The sequence below is a fragment of the Nelumbo nucifera genome, chromosome 4 (assembly GCF_055504915.1).
Source record: "Nelumbo nucifera cultivar China Antique chromosome 4, China Antique-T2T, whole genome shotgun sequence".
Lineage (NCBI taxonomy): Eukaryota > Viridiplantae > Streptophyta > Magnoliopsida > Proteales > Nelumbonaceae > Nelumbo > Nelumbo nucifera.
In genome coordinates, this window is record NC_142652.1 from 23211964 (window position 1) to 23229173 (window position 17210).

The 17210-nt window shown below is 36.5% G+C and overlaps 1 protein-coding gene across 4 annotated transcripts; it reads left to right on the forward strand.

The window, feature by feature from the left end:
* Nucleotides 1-21: 21 nt before the first annotated feature.
* Nucleotides 22-16604, forward strand: LOC104597814 (inorganic pyrophosphatase TTM2). Of its 4 annotated transcripts, XM_088903644.1 has the most exons (13): nucleotides 23-404; nucleotides 992-1178; nucleotides 2112-2474; nucleotides 5738-5852; nucleotides 6493-6688; nucleotides 6800-6913; nucleotides 7036-7209; nucleotides 10696-10890; nucleotides 11953-12075; nucleotides 12161-12282; nucleotides 14718-14838; nucleotides 14937-15209; nucleotides 16146-16604. In XM_088903644.1, exons 2-13 carry the CDS (start codon nucleotides 1172-1174, stop codon nucleotides 16362-16364), a joined length of 2022 nt encoding a protein of 673 aa, XP_088759770.1. In that variant the 5' UTR covers nucleotides 23-404; nucleotides 992-1171; the 3' UTR covers nucleotides 16365-16604. The 4 variants fall into 4 exon arrangements, with proteins under 4 accessions (XP_088759771.1, XP_088759770.1, XP_010257841.1 ...); XM_088903645.1 differs by lacking the exon at nucleotides 7036-7209 and having other exon boundaries at nucleotides 22-404; XM_010259539.3 differs by lacking the exon at nucleotides 992-1178.
* Nucleotides 16605-17210: the final 606 nt, after the last annotated feature.

Here is a 17210-nt window from a genome sequence, read left to right on the forward strand (position 1 = left end):
GTCTATTAAAAATTCTGACCTATAAATAATTTGGATATGTAATGTAAGCTCAAGTTACAAACTCACAGTGACAGTCATCACACTCTCTTTCGTGCATCATATATCTCAGCCCGACTGCCCTACCCCCGCTCCTTACAACCCCATTTCATTTGATTCACAGAAGTCTCTCTTAGCTTCTTTATAGCGGTTTTCTTGTCTCGAGACTCTCGACCGTTCTTGTAAGTTGTAACACACTGACAGAGTTCCTGTTATTGTAAGACACTAAACAGAGTCCCAAGAATCCAAATTGCCCGAAGAATTGCTCAAAAATCAGTCTGTCCTCTATCAATTTATACTCTATCTAGAGAAAGAAGACAACCCATCCGAGCTCTGGGTGAGTTCTTTGATCCGCGTATTCGAACTTGGTGAGTATCACCGCATCATATTCAATTATTTATTTTTATTTTTTCTGGGTTTGTTGTTTCTGTCACTTTACTCTCTGGGTAAGTGATACTTTGTTGTTTTTGTGAGGTGCTTGTATTTATTTATTTTTCTGCCTTTTTTTTGGTCGACAAGCAACATGTTCTATTAGTTTGATGATGGGAGTTATTTATATTTTCTTGAAAGCATTTTTGTTATTAAATTGGTTCCACTCCTTTTATATGCAAATGAGCAACCACAACGAGTGTGATTGTGAGACATTGGTGGTTCTGATCCTACATGTTTGGAGACTTGCAAAAGTTCAGTTGGTGAAGATTTTATCTTTTCCCCATCCTTATGCTTCTCTTGTCTTCGATTTTTCACATATTATTTAATTTTTGTATGCTTTGACGGTTGAACCTCGTAAATGTTGGATATTCAGCATGGGAGTTGTATGATTACCTGTTTAAGATTGTGTTCTTCCTGTTTAGTGATCACACATATCTATATCTATATATTTTCTCAAATCTTGGCTTGACAAAAGCAATATAATTGGATCAAAGTAAGAGGAATTGTCTTCATTTTGTTGCAGAGGAGGAGTAGGCCTACAACATCTTTACAGTTTCGTTTATTATATGTTATATGTACTGGTCTACAAATTCGGTTTCCAGTAATAGACAAGTATACATATGACTTCTTTTGGAATGGTAAAATGAGAAGATCTCTGAAGGAGTTATCCCAAGCAATGCTAACCTGTCTATGTACTTGATGGATGATGGGTGAGTACTGCAATAAGAGATATTGAGTCACCGTTATAAAAGGAGACATGCACACTATAAGGAGGTTGAAAAAGAAAGTGCTGTATGGATGCTAGTGATTTCTGCTAATCAAATATTAGCGAATTGCCACTTCTCTTTCATCATGTTAGAATCAAGAGACCACTAACCCTATCAATCATGGATATGATATTATATCTAATTCAATAGTGGTGTCATGGTTTGTGATCCACCGATTTAACCATATCAGAATTCAGAACTGGCATATTTTCTTAGTTCCCCTGGTACCAATGGCTGTGAGAATGTGGATTCGAGTGTGAGAGCGGCCACTTTCTGCAAAAGAAATGCCAAAGGTTAGGACTGTATCCAGTCTACCCATCTGAAGACCCAGATAACTGGGACCAATAATCTGTAACGGCCTTTTATGCTGTGTAAACCTAACAAATTCGAATAGCTGCACCACTTATTTTGCTTGACCAACTTCGGATGTTTTAAGGAGGGAATAAGGTGAAGGACATCAGAGGGACGACAAATGACATGAGAGACATATGAGCCTGTCTAACATATTGACTTCTAAGTGAAGCATGCATATGAAGAAGATATGTGGAAATCTACTGTATTCCCTAAAAAGTTTAGTAGGCTTGATAGATGACGTCAAGCCTTTAGCTTAATTGTTTTTTTTTTTTTTCGCTTCATTGCAACATTTAACCTTTAAGTTGCAGTTTTCTGATTTATAATTTGCTTAATTAATTTTATCCAATATCTTTTTCAAAGCTTGTATCAGGGTTTTCTTCCTTTTTTTTTAATTGTAAATTCTTTATTTGTTAGGTTTATTTAAGTCTATATGCTATGGATCTCCAATTTAATTACTTTTGATTCTTATTTTGTTAAACCCATTTTGTCTAAAGTATTTTACATTTTTTTTAATCATTACAGGGAACCAGCTATATATCAGTTTTCAGATGGCTCTAGATGTTTCTGGTGCTGAATCACCTCAGAGAAGACCAGGCCTTTTAAGAGATCAAGTCCAATTGGTAAAGAGAAAGGACTGTGACCGTTATGAGATTGTCCCAATACAGGATTCACTATCATTTGAGAAGGGTTTCTTTATCGTAATCCGAGCATGCCAATTGTTGGCCCAAAAAAATGATGGGATAATATTGGTGGGTGTAGCGGGCCCCTCTGGGGCTGGGAAGACTGTGTTCACTGAGAAGGTACTCAATTTTATGCCCAGCATTGCTGTCATATCGATGGACAACTACAATGATTCAAGTCGTATTGTTGATGGAAACTTTGATGGTAAAATTTTCTTTCCATTCATTTTGGTATTGGACTCCTTTATAAAACCCTTTAAATAGAATCGGTATTTTATACTGCTATTTACTATTTTTTAAAACAGAAACTTTCTTATGGACATTTATATATTGTTTCCTTTTTTTAAAGGTTTTAACAAGTGTTTAGACTTCTTTGGATAAATTCTCTTTCTTAAGAAAATATAGACTAGGCATTGTTTATCAAAAAAGAAAAAGGTAAAAGTAGATTCTATGTTGATATCCATTTTAACCATGTTAAGTTTCCTAGGGGTGCAAGTCAGGCGGGTTGGGTCGGGTTTATGGTCAACCCAGTCTCAACCCCGAAATTTGGGCTTAAGTCCTAAGCCCGAGGTTGGGCCTGATTTTCCCAACCTGAGCCCATCCTGCATTGTAATTTGATGTACTTGGGTTGGGCTTGGGCCCGGGCTGGGCTCTGGTTGGTCAATGGACCAGCTCTAAAATTATACATGTATGTATGCATTTATGCAATTATGTATACATATATGTATTTTTTTTTGGTAAAACATGTATGTATATATGTAAATATGTATGCAAAAATTTACATATATACATATGTATGTATGAATGTGTATAGTTGGACTGGGTTTGGGTTGGGTTCGGGCTACGTAAGGGCTAGGCCCGGGCCCGGCCAAAAATAAGAAAAAAAGCCTGAATTCTTGGGCCCATTCCCAGCCTAAGGACCGAAAATCCAAGCCTAAAGCTTCCTAGGAATTGTTTCAACTTAAGAATACAAATACAAGCAAGAGGTCAACTTAAAAGTTAAGAAATCTTTCAGCTTGATTCATATTCTAACAAAAAACTATATTTCTTTTAAAGGACTAAATCCTTTACCCCTCAATTACAATTTGGGGAAGAACATAAATTCTTGTGATTTGCATATCCAGTGGTCAATTATAAAATGAAAATTTGGGTTATCAGGAAGCATAATTCTTTTTTGAGTTGGAGTTGGATCAACATTTCCAATTGAACAAGTATGAATAAAAGATCCATGGATGATGATACAGAAGTTTATTTCTAATTGTTACTAAATCTTCAATACCTTGTATTGATCCCAACTACATGGGGTGTTGGCTACATGAATTCCGTTTGCCATTCCAGAGTTGGAGTTGGATCAACATTTCCAATTGAACAAGTATGAATAAAAGATCCATGGATGATGATACAGAAGTTTATTTCTAATTGTTACTAAATCTTCAATACCTTGTATTGATCCCAACTACATGGGGTTGGCTACATGAATTCCGTTTGCCATTCCATTCTGTTTAGTGCCATATCCATTGTTAAATTATAAGTTATTGAATCATTTCTTACTACAAATTGTATCCTTTTTGGTCTATCCCTAGCCCTTTCTAGCTCCTTCAACTTGCAACAGATCACTTCTTCTTATGGGTGTTGTAGATGGTCTCCTATGCTTGTGACTAAACCATCTTAGTCTACTTTCTCACATTTTCTCACCTGTTGGAGCTACTTGTAGGTTCCTACAAATGACTTCATTTCTGGCATTATTCTTTCTGGTTCTTCCACTTATCCAACTTAGCACTTGCATTTCTGCCACACATTTTTTTGACATGTTGTTTCTTGACTGCCCAATACTTTGCTCCATACATCATTGTTGGCCTTACAATTGTTTCATAGAATTATCCTTTTAACATAAGACTCTGGATGGATCCTTACATTTGTCCTATCTTACTCTATTTGTACGGGTGACATCCTCAATCTCTGTGGATGCCACTTGCTACATGTTAATAAAATTTTTTAGCCAATAGAATGAACATTTTGTGATGCTAAGGCAATAGGGATTTCTTGATGAGAGTGTGTGTGCATATTGGTTGGTGATATGACTACATAGTCTTGCTACATATTAGGTTGATTAAAATTATATAGGTATTATATAAGTAATGTAACCATTCAGTGTGCCGTATGAAGAAATGATCAATTAATGTGGTCCTGAAGAAGCCAGTTGTTTCTTCAGTACATGGGTAGAGCATCTTCTGACATGATTGTGCTGTGTGGTTAGCTTTTCTAGAGCTTGTCCTTTGTATTGGAACTTTTAGTGGTTGTTTGGTTTTCTGTTTGTTGTTTGTCAAGATGTTTTTCTACCTTCTTAGGTTATCTTGTCTATTTGAGGTCTCTCTTTCTGGTCTGAGAATTGGACGAGAAAAGTTTTTTTTCCTTGATTGGTAACAGAGAACTTTATTGATCTCTTAGAAAGAATGAATCATAGTACAAGTGTGCCAAGTAACCCTCATTTTATTTAGGCTAACATCAACTACCTAACCCACAATAAAAAAATCACTTTTATATAGACTTCCAGAGGAAAAACTCCTCAAAACAACAATTTTCTATCAAGTTCTTTGTCTTGCTAGTGTATATGCAGGATTATGGTCTGATTTAATGACCCATGTGAATGTTGGTCCAAGTTCTATTGCTTTTTATCTTATCTCTCTCATGGTGTGCCTGTAATGCCATTAGACATTGTTATTGTTCTTAAAACTAGCTGACTGCTACCCTGGAATCTCCTTGCACCAAGGTGTCTCTATAGTCAGGCATTTTTTTCCAATCCCAATCCTTGCAAGCGCCCTTATGGAGTTACCATGGCCAGTGAGACTCGAGCAAAGGTTCAAAAAAATTCATGTTTAAATTGGCTCTGAATAGATCGAATGACAAAAAAGGATTTTTGTAACCCAGAAGAACTATGTTTTTGGTGATGATGACAAACTCCTAAATTCGTTATCCATTACAATAAGATATGACCCTAGATAGAATAGCTTAGAGGTACACTTGTGCAGAAAATCCTGCTTAGGTAGGGCAGCAAATGATGATGGAAACCTGTTTACTTAGAAATTGGACAAATACTCTGTCCACTTCTATTTATTTATTTTTTCCTGTTCACATTGTTCTCATGAAGATAATGGCTTTGTTGACTATTTTAGTTTGCCAAATTTGGTTATATAGCCATGAGACTGTTATGTGATTTCATGAATATCTCATAAACCACCATCTGAGAAATGTCTTCTAGATTGTTCTGGGGAGGGAGCATGTTTGTGTGATATTATGAAACTTTATCTTATTTCAAATCCAGAAGATGAAATGGTCTGTCTTTTTTGTTGGATTTTCTTGTTTTATTGGAAAGAAATGCAACATTTCTTAAAGTAGGCTAATGACAGAAAATATATTAGTGGGACATAATAGACATCTAATGGTTATATTGTTTGAACTTTGAAACAGACCCACGCTTGACTGACTATGACACATTACTTGATAATATCTATGGTTTGAAAGAAGGGAAGCCTGTTCAGGTGCCAATTTATGATTTCAAGTCTAGCAGCCGTACAGGATACAGGTTGGAAAGCTTACTTATCTACTCATAGAATAAAAGCTTTTAAATATGGAGGGTTTTGGCCATTTGGGAATGAGAGGCCCTGATTTGCAGTGAAGTTGCTTAGAAAGAAGCTCTACTTGGTTAGGTTTTCTGTGTAATGCATATTATTTGTGTGTGTGTGTTTAAATGACTATAAATTTACATATGTTTTTTCTATCTCTGTTTACAAGAGATTATTTATGCCACCTGGATGTTTTATGTGCTGAACTATTTTGGGGAAACATTTTTTAGTCAAATAAGTAGAACTAAAGCTATTTATATTGAATTAGTACCAGTCCACCAACCAGTAAAAAGGTCATGTATCTGCTAACGAGCTAGATCATTCCGATTCTTCGATTAAAACTTTCGCCCTAAGGATTCTCTTTTTCTTTCATTGTAATACTGACATGCATGCATCAATGCACACATCATTGTAATTATTTTACTTTTCAAGGAAAAGTACATCTGTTAGTAGTTAATTGTTTGCTTTTTTTGCATTATGCTTTGTTGATGAATTTCCTGAGATATGCTCGCCCCATGCCCCCTAAAAAAGAAAGATTATCGGAGCTCCTTAATTCAACACTTAATTCTTAATCCACAATTTTGCTCATATTCCCAACAGGACAATTGAAGTCCCAAGCTCCCATATTGTGATCATTGAAGGAATTTATGCTTTGAGTGAAAGATTGCGGCCTTTTTTGGACCTTCGTGTATCTGTTACAGGTGGAGTTCACTTTGACCTTGTAAAACGGGTTTTACGAGACATACAACGTGCTGGACAAGAACCAGAAGAAATTATCCAGCAGATCTCTGAAACGGTTCTTTCACTTATCCCATGTTAGATATTTTTCTTTAGAAAGTTTTGGCTGTCATGACCAGAAATTAGGTATTCGAAGCTTTTACATTAATAGATCCATTGTTCTGAACAGGTGTATCCAATGTACAAGGCTTTTATTGAGCCAGATCTCCAAACAGCTCATATAAAAATTATCAACAAGTTCAACCCATTCACAGGATTCCAGAACCCCACTTACATTTTAAAGGTTGGATTCTATTTTATTTCTTCAAAATTAAATGTTTGTTACCAGTAAGATGTGGCTTAACTGATTTCAGTGATATTCTATAATTTTCATCATCTAGGACTGAGTGCTTTCTATTATTGTAGTCACCCAGGGCTGTGACATTTGATCAAATTAAGTCTGTTATTTCTGAAGACCATAAAGAAACTATGGAGGAGACATATGATATATATCTTCTACCACCAGGTGAAGATCCAGAAGCATGCCAATCATATCTGAGGATGAGGAACAGGGATGGAAAGTACAATCTTATGTTTGAGGTTTGCTTTGGAGGCAATTTAGCTTCTTTTATTGAGATTTTTTTTTTTTGGTTCACAAATGGTGTCCTCATCTGCTTGCATATAATTATATATATATATTTTTTATAACTAATGGAAGTACATTATATGTAATATAAACAAAGTACAAAAGAGCAATGGAAGAAATTTCCCTACCAAATACTTTTCAATTTCCACCCTTTTTTTTTTTTTGAAAAAAGTTAACTAATTTTATTAAAGAAAGGAGAGGTACACAAAAGGGTGTACAAGTACAAAGGAGGGGCTGGACCCCTGAGAACTACACAGGAGGACAGGAATCACAGGAGTACAATTTCCACCCTCCATGCCCCCCCACCCCCGAAAAGAGTCATTTTGCCACTGCAAGAAAAGAGGTAATATCAGAGCATATATCCTAGGAAGAGAATGAGGGAAGCTATCAGAGGTCCTCCTGCTTCTCTCCTTCCACAGGCCCCAACCAATCAGGAAAGGAACTTTTGAACTAGTTTATAATTTTATATAGGTTGTCATTTTGCACATGCTGTTTGCCATCCTTACTGACAGAAGCTAAGGAGACAATCAGTGCACTTGATGACCTATGATCCTGGCTTGTAGTGGTATTTTCCTTTCCTTTTTTTTGGTTCTTACAGGCCTTTTCTGCTAGTACATTTAAAATCTAGCTTCAAATAGATGACGAGAAACATCACTTTCTGTAAGGTACTAGTTTGGGTAGAACTTAGTAAATAGTTCCAGGAGTTGGTGGGTGAAATGTATTTAATTGAATATTGTCATAGATTACATAAAAAAAACATTGTTGGCAAGTCAAGTTTGATGATAGATATACATACATATATCTTTGGGCCACACATTACATATGCATAAACATGCCACTCCAATAATTACCACACCTTTGGACAATACATATAATAATTTTATTAACAGAGAATGAAATGTATACAAGAAATATACACAATAGGAAGAAGAGCAGGGAAAAACTAAAAGAAAGATGATCTAATTGTCTCAGATATACAAGGAACCTGCGTAGGAAGTTTTTAGGCCTCAAACATAACCATTTAGCACTTACCAATCAATGGGAGCAGATTATGTGGGACAATATATATATATATATATATATATATATATTTTGATTGAATGGGTTTTTAACTTTTAATGTAAATAAGGGTTTACATGGGAGTATATACAATCTGCTCCAATTAATCGTGTCAGTTCTCTTTTTGTATGTGTAATAGTTTTTTTTTTGAGGGATCCTCTTCCTATTTAGTATAGTTTATATTTTACCTTTCAAAAAAAGGGGGAAGTCTTAAGGCACGGCTAGATTCTAAAATCCAGCGTTCCAGGCAATAAAAAACACTCATTCCCACAACTGAAAACTGATAACACCCCACCCATCACTAGACCATATTCCACTCCAATAATCCCCACAATGAAAAAAAAAAAGAATTGCAGGCTATAAGCCGAACCACGTAACCCGGAAGTGGTTCAGACAAACACCCTACTGGTGGAAGAGTAGGGCTTGGGATGCTCCAGAAGGATGAAAAGTCCTGTTTACTAGTGTCAGGGAAAACCCCATCAAGAATATGTAGGTGATTTGAAACAAGCCCAATTCAGAGTCCCTCACATTTCTACAAAAGTCCAGAATCCACCCAAAACCAGAAACAGAAGAGGGGAATAAAAACTCAGATATTGGTTTGCATTTAAAAGAAGAGAGGGCAAACAGGAAGGAAGTGAATCCTTTGAGGGAGCTTCACCCACCCTCAAGTCTTCCCAAAATTGAATTTTGTTACCTGAATTAAGATCAAACTTGACATGATTGAGGAAATGTGGAAGACGCTTCTGGATTGTTTTCTAAGGTGAAGCCCTAGATGCCCTTCTAGAAATTCCAGCATCCCAACCATGTAGCCTGCTATAAGTGGTTCGATCCATTTACATACCTAGTGGTGGAAGAGTAGGGCTTGGGCTGCTTCTAATCCATATTCAGCTTATGGGTCCGACCTGAATACGTTATGTTATGTTGTTTGGGGGGGGGGGTTCTCTTTTATGAATCTTTGGCTTTGTGTAGAAGTTGAGTTTATTGGGGTTTAGAGTTTTTGTGAGAGAGGTGTTGCACAACTCTGTAATCTATGCTCTGCCTTTGCCTGTGGACGTAGGTTATAAGCCGAACCATGTAAATCTGTGTCTGCTCCATTTTCTTGCTTCTCTTTATCTCTGTTTTTTGACTTCATTTTCGTGTGTCATTTGAATCTGTGTTTCTAGGTTTTCATAACAGTATAATACCCCAGAACCAGCTACAATCTGATCACCACAGACACGCCTGCCCTTCAACATCAACACTCCCCATCCCCCAGCCTTGACCACCTACAATAACAGGAACTTCGTTTATCCTTACAAACACTTGTCATATAGATGGTTTTTATTTTTACAATTAAACTTATCAACTTTGAAGGCACTCAGGGAAGGAATGATGGGAATGAGAGCCATACACCCTTACCACATCTAGTAGTCATTCTTGCACATTCAGGTACCAGTTGTTAGACATTTTGGCCTCATGTAAGTCAATATGATATCACATCTACAAGTAATATAGGAATTACATGTAAAATTTTAAGTTAATCATAATATGGTAATCAAGAATTTTACAGTATTTACAAAAAGTATTCAAATAATTTAGAAAACTTAAAATAAGGATCATGTGCAAATAATTTTTGTAGGACAAAATGCATACTGCGTGCATGTAATGTAGATGTTTTTCATTAAACAATTCATATTTCAATAGCAGTTCATGCTTATCCCCAAAAAAATAGTAGTTCATGCTTATCCATGGGTATATATCCTTAGACAAATTCATTTGATATATCAATTGGAAGTATGTGAAAGGAAAATTTGGATTGTGTCCTACCAACAATCATTTCTCCTTCACAGCAACCGTTTATAATGGAGTATACTTTGTACATGACCTTTATTATGTCTACTGCTCTCTCTCTCTCTCCCCTTTCTGCAAAATCTCCAGTTTGTATCTTTCAACTGTTCTCTCAAATTTGAAATTCATCATAATATTTCCAATAAATCTTAATTATTAAATTAGGTAATGAAACCATTTTTGTCAAGATGACATATGATTTGGGATAATTATCTGTGGAATCTCCTTGTACAATAGGGTCGATATTTAAACAACAAAGCAAGATTGAAATATTTGCAGTGGTTATGGGCATGCATATGGTCAAAGCTGTATAGAAATATAGATTCTTAGTTGGGTCAGTAGTATATTCACTTTTCTTGTAGATAGCATGGTAGTAATTTAGGAATGAGTTGTGTGACCACTTTAAACCAAGTTTAGATATGTTGGTATGCTTTTTTAAGCTCGAGTATCACTTTTTCTTGTCATTTTCAAATTTCCGTATTTTGGAATTCTTTTTCACCAGTGAATTTGATGAGCAAAGGCTCATCTCTTTGGTTCATTATTGTTGATCTCAGGAATGGGTCACAGATAGTCCATTTATTATATCGCCAAGGATAACTTTTGAAGTCAGTGTGCGGCTTCTTGGTGGTCTGATGGCCTTGGGGTACACGATAGCAGCCATCCTGAAGCGAAGCAGCCATGTCTTCTCTGATGATAGGGTCTGTGTGAAAATTGATTGGTTAGAACAGCTAAATCGTCACTATGTGCAGGTATTACACCATCATTTAGATACCATTCATCTACATTGATGCAGTTTGGAAATTGGAACCCAAGGACTTCAAACCATTCATGTTTTGAATTTGATGCACATATGAAATGCTGTTTTCTGTTCCTTCATATTCACTTACAGTTTGCCTCTTTGATTGGAATGCTTGTGCCATTGTGTGTCTAGGGAAAAGCAATGTGCTATTTCTGCAGGCACTTGATTGATGCCTTTGGTTGGAGAGGTCATATAGTTTTGATTAATGCTTAATATGAGAAATTTACAGTCTATCTTTGACCAAGTATACTAAGTCCTATCTACTATATCAAGGATTATCAAACTGCTTGCAGTTACTGGAAGTCTGGAACATTGCTTCTAGTTTGTTGGCTACTTTTCAATGTAACTATGAAACTTGGGTTACTAGGTCTAAAATGGGAAGATTTTTAGATTAATATATAATGAAATGAGATATTGGTTTGTGATAATGGGAGCATAGTAGCATTATATTGGTAGTAGGAACAAGAAGAATTCTTCAGGTGAGTGACTCATTGATTACTTCACTGGGTAGAAAAATGTATTTTAAGAGAATTTTGTTGCAAAAAAAAAAGGAGAAATCTGATTCTGTCTTGTGAATTGGAGAGAACTGAAAACCATGCTGGTGTTCATGTAGCAGTGGCGTGCATAAAAAATCTCCTTTGTTGAGAAATGATATTAGAATAGTTGGATGGCTTTAACTTTTACACTTTGGTTGGAGGGTTAGTTAGATATGGCTACCTGTTGAAGAGAAAAAGGCCAATTGATTATGCAATTATGCCTTCTGATGCAGGTTTCCTCAGTGGACCTATCTTTTATGCTATCATGTGTACACAACTGCAGTTGCTCTTTATGGTTAAACCTAGCAGAGACCTTATGTTACCCTTTAAGAGAGTTGATGTTTTAATATTCTAGTTAATTAATGATTGATTACTTTTTTCAGTTATTCATCATTTTCATTTAAAGTTCTCCATGCTAGGATATGTAAGTTATAATGAACTACGGATTAAAAACTTTTCCTGGTTCTGGTAAAAAGGTGCAAGGAAGAGAGCGATTGTTTATTAGACATATAGCAGAGCAGCTAGGCTTGGAAGGTTCATATGTTCCTCGCACTTACATAGAACAGATTCAGTTGGAAAAGCTTGTTAATGAAGTTATGGTATGGCATCATCTCTCAAATTATCTTTCGAACTGGTTATGTCTTTTCATGCTTTGATTAGTTACTGATCTGATCTGTTTAACAGGCACTACCAGATGATTTGAAAACAAAGCTTAGCATAGATGAGGATCTGGTTTCAAGCCCCAAAGAGGCACTTTCTCGAGCCTCAGCAGATAGGGTTGCTATGAGAAAGAAGCACCTGAAAAGGTAGTGTATTACTACTTATGGACCCTATCAATCATGCTTGGATCATGACTTGATACAAGTGGTTGGCCGAATAAGCTTATTTTGGCTTTTAGGGACCTTTTTTTTTATTAGTAACAGAATTTTCATTGGTTCAATTAAATTAACATTACAGTGCAGTGCAGGGAAATCATTCCCAACCACCCTATGGATTACAATAATCCAAATTACAGTCTTCCCAAAACATTTGTTCCCTATGAACCCTTGCTTCGCCAATGAATCAGCCAGCCCATTTACAGATCTCTTGAACCATCTAAAAGTTTCTCCCAGATTTTTAGCTAGATTCCAATCTCCCTTAGAGTTTGCCTATAGACCCAAGGACCTGAGCTGTTGCTGCTCATGCAAGAAAAGACATACTCTTGAGTCCCCTTCCACCTCCATTTGTTGAAAACCAAGTTATTTAGCTATGCTTAGCACTTGTAATTCCATTACTTCAGCCTTTAAAGAGTCTCCATAAGCAATTGGATCCGAGTAGATTGCTAATACCATGCCACATGCATCCCTAAACACATCCCCAATTCCCAAGGGTCCAGGATTGCCTAGTGAAATTCCACCAAAAGTCAGCTTCACTCTATTGTTTGGAGGTTTGCACTTCATTATGATTGTGTCTCTAACTGTTGAAGAGTTTGCCACCTCTCTCCAAGCTGCAAGACCATTCTGTGCACTATATCCACTTTGGTCTTGTATGAACCTTGAAGATCCTCTCATTTCTTTCCTTCCAAATAATCCATATTATAGCTGCTCTAGCTGCCCTCTTTATGATTCTTCCTTTCTTCTTAAGTTGTCTTAGCAATCTGGGACTAAAAAGGCAAGGCACATTTTTAGGAGGATCCCATCTGTAACCAAAGGGAGAACAGTAATACATCCAAACACAATTTACAAAATATGTGAGATTAGTAAATGGGGAATGCTCTTGCAGCTTGTTTTGCAAAGAATGCATATGTGAGTAGAAAGGCATTTATTGGGCCTTCTTGTTTGGAGCATATCATAGGTGTTTATCTTTCCAAGAAAGACTTCCCAATGGCCTTATCCTAGGTGGGAGGTGGGACAGGTCTACTCCAGATCTCTTTCACCGGGAAACCGCCCCCAAACCGCTAGGCTAAACAAGGAAATTAAAGAATCAAGCACAAGAAAAGAACCCTGCAGGAGAGTGACCACATCCTACTATCATCCATTTGGGGATGCAAACAAGTGGAACTAAACTTAGCCAATAAGTCAATCAAAGAGTGGAATTCCCAATCCTAAGACCCAATCCCAATCCAACCTAAAAGTGGAGGCAGACCAAAGTTTAGAAAAGGGTTCTTTCTTATAAGAAGACAATGTGTAAAGCAAGGGAAAGTGGTTCTTAAGAGGGAATACCTAACCAAAGGTCCTCCCAAAAGAGAATTCTTTTACTGCACCCTACATCATTCCTAATAAGACTAATAAAAGTAGGGAGAATCTCATGAATAGATTTCCTAGGGCTTCACAAGAGGCATGAGATAGCACCATGAATATTCACAATGACCTTATGCCATAACCTATCTATCCCTTTTCCATGGTAATCTCCACAGTCACCAAACAAAGCAGTACTCCTATCCCTATCCATCCTATTCCCTAGATTTACGAACAATTTCCTTCCCACGTTTAATAGGAATACAAAAGGCAGAAAGGAAATAAACAGGTAAATTGGCTATTGTGGACTTGATTAGAGTGACCCCCCCCCCCCCCCATTGATAGGTAGTTCCTTAATTAGAGTGTTTGTTCCTCTATAGTGGGCTTTAAGGGTCTTCCGTAGTTATTTCTTTGTGACCAACGAGCTGGAGAATTCATGTTATGTGTATATGCTTCCATATTTTTAGATGATAAGAAATAAGAAGTTTACTGAAACAGGGGATAGAAGAACAAAATAAATATCCTTCAAACCCTGAAACAGAAAAATGTTTGGATTCCTGGTTGGTCTTTATTAATGCTTAACCAATTTCATTGGCAACACTTTGTTACATTCTGAAGCTGTGTGTTTAGTTATTGTGCTTGTGACCGATAGAACACCATTTGTTTGTGCTGAACCAACTACATTAACAATACTATTGTTAAATATCCTTCAATCCCTGAAACAGAAAATTGATTGGATTCCTGGCTGGTTATTTGTTTGTGCTGAACCAACAATTAAATAACACTATTGTTTCATTCTAAAACTGTGGGTTTAGTTGTTATGCTTGTGACCCAGTAAATGTTTAATACACTTGGTCAGTTTAATTAGAAATTTGCTTTGGTTGTATAAAAGCTGAGTGCTTATTTTATTTACTCTATCTAACTCCTGTTTTTATTTATTTTCTAAGTTCTTAATAATTCCTACCAAAAGGCTTGGTGACTGAAATACTCAAATTCATAATACATATATTATGTATTTTGAGCAGTGGTATGTCACATTCATATTCGACGCATGGGGACAAGAATCTATCCAAGCTAACAAGGCTTGCTGTCAACAGTAGGATTGAAGGAAGAGGCCCAGAATCACCTGCAACACTAGTGAATCAGGTAAGTTCATGAATAGCTGAAGAAACTTGTACTTAATGGCTACAATTGATTTATTTATTGTTAGCTTTGCTCATTAACTTTTCTTTGGATTGTACTAGGGTGTCATTACACAACTCTCTGAACAAATTTCTACACTACATGAGAGAATGGATGAGTTCACATCTCGGATTGAAGAGTTGAATTCCAAGTTTACTGTCAGGAAGGTTTCTGCCAGCCAACAAAACTTGTCTCTGCAAGCTGAAGCTTGCAATGGCTCTGGGCCCACTTCACTCTTTGTGTCTAGTTTAAGTAATAGTCCCTTGACTGGTTCCATACTACCCAATTCCTCATCTTCTTCCCAATTGACCAAGGAATCCCCGCTAATGGAAGAGGTACCATGAAAAATCTTAAATCTTCTTTGTTTATCTTTTAAAGTTTCTAGAGGAGATAAAATACCCATTTCTTCAGCTTCTTGTGGGTATACATGGAACTCAAATACCGATTCATGCACTTAGAGCAATGAAGTTAATGGCAATTGTGCCACTATGGAGATGGGGCCTACTATTGCCATGGTGCTTGCCATACTGAAAAGCATGGTGCCATTTCACAAAAATTCATAAAACAAGAAAAATACATAGACTTAAATCTCATATCCCAAGTTCTTCATAGGCCACTATTAGATTAGTTGGTTACATCATGTATAATACAAGGATTGTAGATTCAAGTTCTTCGTATGCCACTATTATATATAGTGCATGCTTAAGATATTAAATTAACAAATTAAAAACCTGCTACACAAAAATTGAAATCTCATATCCCAAAAATTATGCATAAATTCAAATCAACAAGCATCATTATCATTAGTCATAAGATAAAAAGAATAAATGTTCCATTATTCGAATTTGGAAAAGGATCAAGTGACATCCAATGTTCCATGTTTAAATTTGCTTGGAGTTATTTGACAATATAAATATATTGTATATTCAAAATGCAATCTGTAAAGACTGTATAGGGAGTAGGACCTAAGCTCAGAATCTTCTTGCACAAAGTGGCTGTTTTTAGACTTGAGCCTGCATTCTCATGCCTGTCAGCCCGAGATTTAAAGGTTGTTAAATAGTATTTTACCTTAATAAGGCCTCCAATCTATCCGGGGTCTTAATGTTCTGGTGAAATTGTGGACTCCCAATTCCCACTAAAAATTATGGATCTAATTGCTTTAGACATCGTATCTGAATGCTAATAAGATATCTTCTTAGTCCATCTTATCAAATAATTTGATTCAATCTCTAACTCTGATCCTGATTATGGTAATGCACTCTCATAAACAGATCCTAGCTATTGCTCGAGGACAGTGCCAAATCATGCATCAGTTAGACAACCTCAGCAATATCCTTCATGAGAACTTGAGCGAGCACAACCGCCAAGGAAGAGCAATCCGGAGGAGCAGGGTGGAGGATGCTGAATTTTTTGGAGTTCCTCTTATTTTAACATTGGCTATTGGGGGCCTTGGAATATTCTTGTTCAAGAATCTGATGTCCCGAAGCTGAGTCATCTTCCAAATAGCATTTTATATGAGACTGGTGTTACCATACATGTCATGTGAGTCTACCTTTCTGCTCGGGAAAGACTGTACGATAGTCTGATCTATCAATAGAGATTTTGGGGCTTAATTATAGATTATATGGTTCTCTTGAGGATTTAGAAGAAGGGTTATCTCGCAGAATTGTAAATTGATTGGCTTAATACGTAAAAATTCCTACTCCCAAATGATTGATTATGTTTGTGGCTACCTCCCGTTTTTCCTACTTGACAGTTTGAAGAGATCCTTGACTGATGGGGCTTTTGTGCATTTGCCGATTTGCGTTTTGATTGTGATTCGGAAAGTATGCCATCATACGAAAGGTTTTGGTTGCTCACCAAATTACCAAAGGATCTTTTGCAAAAAAATTGACCAAGTTTGGTCAACTGACAATTTCGGTGATGTTTTAAAAATAATAGCAAATTCAGTGAGCGGGAGAAAACATAAATAACAAAATTACCCTTTTGTTAAAAATCGAATCCACCGAATCCAAGAAGACATTCATGTTTCATTCGTCTTTCTCCAAGTTTGAGTTCGAGTGATCTGGGTCTCATTCTCCATCTAAGTTCGAGTTCGAGTGATTTGGGGTTCCATTCTTCTCCAAGTTTTGAGTTTGAGTAATTTGGGGTCCCATTCTTCTCCAAGTTTGAGTTCAAGTAATTTGGGATTCCATTTTTTATCCAAGTTTGAGTTTGAGTGATTTGGGGTCCCATTCTCCAAGTTTGATTTTGAGTTTGAAATTATCTGTTTAGTTGTTTGTCTTCTTATAAACTTCAGAGCTAGTAAGGAGGGTTTTCTTCGAAGGCTTCAGTTT